Source organism: Triticum dicoccoides, chromosome 4A (assembly GCF_002162155.2).
Source record: "Triticum dicoccoides isolate Atlit2015 ecotype Zavitan chromosome 4A, WEW_v2.0, whole genome shotgun sequence".
Classification (NCBI taxonomy): domain Eukaryota; kingdom Viridiplantae; phylum Streptophyta; class Magnoliopsida; order Poales; family Poaceae; genus Triticum; species Triticum dicoccoides.
In genome coordinates this window covers 77,322,006-77,326,351 of record NC_041386.1, presented here as the reverse complement: position 1 = coordinate 77,326,351, position 4,346 = coordinate 77,322,006, and the positions used below count along the sequence as shown (strand labels likewise).

At 43.9% G+C, this 4,346-nt stretch overlaps 1 protein-coding gene across 1 annotated transcript; it reads right to left on the bottom strand.

Annotated features, from left to right (window-relative positions):
* Positions 1 to 202: 202 nt before the first annotated feature.
* LOC119288702 (homeobox-leucine zipper protein ROC4-like) lies at positions 203 to 2,893 on the bottom strand. The gene is made up of 4 exons (XM_037568263.1): positions 2,818 to 2,893; positions 1,062 to 1,330; positions 867 to 984; positions 203 to 647 (listed from the first exon to the last, which is right to left on the bottom strand). The coding sequence occupies exons 2-4, from the start codon at positions 1,322 to 1,324 to the stop codon at positions 384 to 386; spliced, it is 645 nt and encodes a 214-aa protein (XP_037424160.1). The 5' UTR covers positions 1,325 to 1,330; positions 2,818 to 2,893; the 3' UTR covers positions 203 to 383.
* Between the last annotated feature and the right edge of the window lie 1,453 nt (positions 2,894 to 4,346).

Sequence of the window (4,346 nt, the reverse complement as noted above, 5' to 3'; positions counted from 1 at the left end):
ATTAAGTGTTAGAACACACACACACACAATGTTATTGTGCGGCATTCACCTTGCAACTTCTATGTTTGTTTTTCTCTATTTATTAGCATCTGCTTGATATGTTCTGTTACAAACTCAAAGAGACAAAGACGGGCGTTAGACCGAGCTTCACGGCAATGCCATCGCAAAGCCGCTCATCCTACTACCCCTACATTGCTGCCATGATTGCCATATCTCGTGCCATCCCACGTAGTAACCATGAGAGTCTATGGAAATAAATAAACAAGCGACCAAGTCATGTACATACACACGCAACATGGCGCATTATTTGCTATCTGAGGAACCAAGTAAAACTATAGTTCATGCGGCGGAATGAATGTTGGCTCAGGCCGAAGACGGTATGGTCAGTCGCGGGCCGATGGGAGCGACATGCCATTTCGGCGAAGACCCTCTTTAAGATAGGCCGTGGCGTGTAGGAGTTCTTCCTTGAGCCTCATATTCTCGGTGTATAGGCGTTGGAACTCCGAAGTATGCTGTGTTTGTACCATCACCCCTCTGCATTTGAGGCAAGTCTTGTTTTGCATAGCCAACATGATGGCTTGACATTCAGTTTTCAGCTTCTTGTTTTCTACCCAACAATTTTGGGTCTCCCACCGCTGCATCTTGCCCTGCATTTATTAATTTCAGTTATGCATCATTTTAATTAGTGGTTAGTAGAGTATGATACAATGTTCATGAGGGGAATACAATAGTATATTGTAAGATCAAATGACAAACAATGCTACAATGTTCAGTGGAGTTCATACTATTTAAGAACAAAGTGTGCATATAACTACATACCATAGCTGACCCATATGTAATTAACTATGGAAAAGAATGGTATATACCTTGTTGAAGGTGCGTTTATTTTGGAACCAAAACTTGACCTGCTGGGCACTCATGCCAAGCCTCTCGCTAAGGTCCTTCTGGAGTTTCTCATTTGGATAAGGGCAATCCTGGAACACACTACATATCACGTTAATGAAAATGGATTAGCACACATCTTCGCTAGGTAAGAAACATTGATTGAGTATGTATTGTACGCTTCAAGTTGTTGGATTTGTTCACTGCGCAGACGATGATACTTTGCACGCCTTGTGGCCATTGTCTGCTCACTATGGGTCTCTCCATCGTTGTTGTCGTGGTCTGCAACAACAACGTTGGCATCATCAGTGTTGCCCACGATAATAGAGGCTCCAGGCAGGTCATCCATCTCATCACTATGGTTGTGCTGGAATAGGTGGTTGTGTGTGCTTGTCATGAAGAGGTCAAATTCATTGTGCACACCACTATTGTCTCCGTCCATGGTAATCTGCTATCATAAAAAAAGAATGTTATTCCCCTATGTAGAACTGAAGGTTAACTGAAAGTAGCAGTTAAAACCATACATAAAAGGAACCGTCATGTAGAACTCTACAAGTCAAAGTACATTTAGTTTTTTATGCCCACATTAGTCAGACGTAACTTCACTTTAAGAATACTTGAATTCATCCATATGAGTTTCCTAGACCAAGATGTAATTAAGTAGACCTTAATTACTATCTAAAATATACATTAACATACTTTCCTGACTTCACTATAACATATTCATGATTATCTGGCGCTGATTACTTCAATAATTTTGAAACATGCTTGTTGAAATGAGAGAAAGAAAGAGAAACAAATGCTAACACCGGCAGCTTGACAAAACAAAGAAGACCGGCAATGGTTGCGCCCTATGGAGATGTCCCACCGCGCTCCAAGCACACCGAAGCATCGCATACCAAGAAACACCTTCAAGAAGGAAGGTGACAGCGACGCTGCTGCCTAGACGAGTCCTAGGGTTTCCCCTGGTACATGGAGGGTAGTGGGGAGGGGGTATACCTGAAGCCCTTCAAGAAGGAACGACGGCGCTCACAGGCGACACCACCTTGGTGCCGCACGAGCCTATATGGATTTCTCCCTACCCAAAAATCCTCACCACCTCGAACGATCCGAGTGCTCCACTACTCTTGCCGTCCACCAACATACTCCACCACGGCCTTGAATCAATCTCATTGCCAAACTGAGGCCATTGATATGGGGCCTAGAGGAAGGAAGAGGGAACAACAGACCCGAGGCCGTAGCAACGCAGCCAAGCGGGATGGGACTACCTCCACCGTCGATGCGAAAGCCGACCGGACGCCGCAACTCGGACAAACCGAGCCCCTACTGGCAGCCCGGGCCTAGATGGGCTCGTGAAGTCCCCTCGCCCATGCCGCAGCACATCGGCTACCAACGTCGCCACCGCCCAGAGACCATCGCCGCCCACTTCCACCTCCAAGGAGCCTTGCCACCGTGTAGAGATTCGGTGGCCCGCCTGAACCCAGATGGGGCCCAAATGGCCCAGATCTGGGCCTAGCAGGCGCCATCGGCCGAGCTACACCACCACGACGCCACCCCGCAACCAACGGCCGCGCCGCCATGCCTAAGGCACCCAAGGACCAAGGAACCGCCTCCCCCAGCCAGACCGCCACCGACCAAGCCACACTGCCACCAAAAGGATCCCCTGGGCCCATGCCGTGTGCTCGGGGAAAGAGCTGCCCGCCGCCTCCAGCATCGCGTGGGCAAGGCCCCGATGGCGGCAGGAGGGGAGGATGTGGAAGGGGGCTGGAGGAGAAGGGGCTAGGATTTGCGCGTCACCTGCAATGGGGCGAGCGACCAAATAGGGGCGGCTTCGAAATTTCAAAATTAAGATCCCTACTCTCAACGTCTCCTTCTCACGCAAGCCCGATGTTTGCTTCGTGTAAACATGACTATATGAACAGATTCAAGAAATACCTTTGACTTTAGTAGTCGTCTTCCTTAGAACTTCAGTAGCTGAAAAAGTACACAAATCTGTTTTGTTCCTAATGAGGTATCAAACTCATTCAGCAAAGTAGCTACGACTATCAGAATTTAAAGCCATGAGGAGCATGCAAAATTTATGCCACAACCTATGATTAATGCAAGCAATAAATTGTATCCAAATATAAGGCTAAGATAACATGGATTTTGAATTTTGTGGTATGGCTAATAATTAGGCCATAATAAATACTCTCTCCTCCCGGAAATACTTGTCGGAGAAGTAGATGTACCTAGATGTATTTTAGTTCTAGATACATCCATTTTTATCCATTTATGCGACAATAATTCTGGACAGAGGGAGTAGTCATTAAGCATATTTGTGGAGTGAATGTTGGCATATTGATAATAATATATTGTATTATTAAAATGGTAGAAAAATTGGGTAGTTTAGATTATCAATAAAAAAGAACTACTAACATCCATAATTTGTTGTAGATCTAAACAAATACATGGACATAGATTGCTTTTCAGCCAATACTACATACATAGTAGAAAAAATCAGGAAAACCTACAATCTATCCATCAAGTGCCAAGGAAGCACAATAGGAAAGAACACCAGCCATAACTTGTATCCAAATATAAGGCTCACATGCATGCCATGGATTTTGATTGTTTTGCATGGACTATATATAGGACATAATTAATACTCACTAAAAATATTTTGGAGTGAATATTGGCATATTTATAACAATATATTATATCATTATATCAATAGGAAACCGGTGGTTCAAATTATCAATATAAAAGAATAGTTGAGATCAATAATACATTGTAGATTGAAATGATATACGCGAGCAGAAAGCGTTCTTCGGGTAATGCTGCATACAGAGTATGTTTTCTTTGTGGGAAAAACTTTTGATATATTCATCAACAGTCAAGGTAGCACAAAGAACACCAAGAGTCATAGAAATCACATCCATTCTGGTAGAATGCTTGGCAATGATACCAAGCACTGCAGTGAGCCAAAGGCGCGCCATTATCATCAACCCTCAGACAGTTGTGAAAATTGTCAAGTTTGCAATTTAATCATAGCTGCGAGAGCTGAAATTGCATTCACAAATCAATTTTTCACAAATTCATCCAAAAACTATCAATAATTACAAATTTTATTCAAATATGCCCCCAATTACAATATACAACAAATTGACAGCACCTACAAAATGTGACGGTTATGCATGTCGGCATGAGCATGTGGACCCGCATGTAAGAAGCCACATTACGCACGTCCGGACCCAATTGGCAGCAGGCATGCTATCATATCATTAGGTCCATATGTCAAAATCGTTGACTGCTCAAACACCATTGTGGTAACTGTTAGTGACGGTCACCGTCATGGAAAAAATTATGTTTGGTTCCACATGGAAGGAGCCACGCCAACATCTACTAGGCCCATTTGTAGGAATCTTTGATCGGTCAAACTGAAAAACTGATTACTAGTGAGGGATTATTGATGACCCACAAGT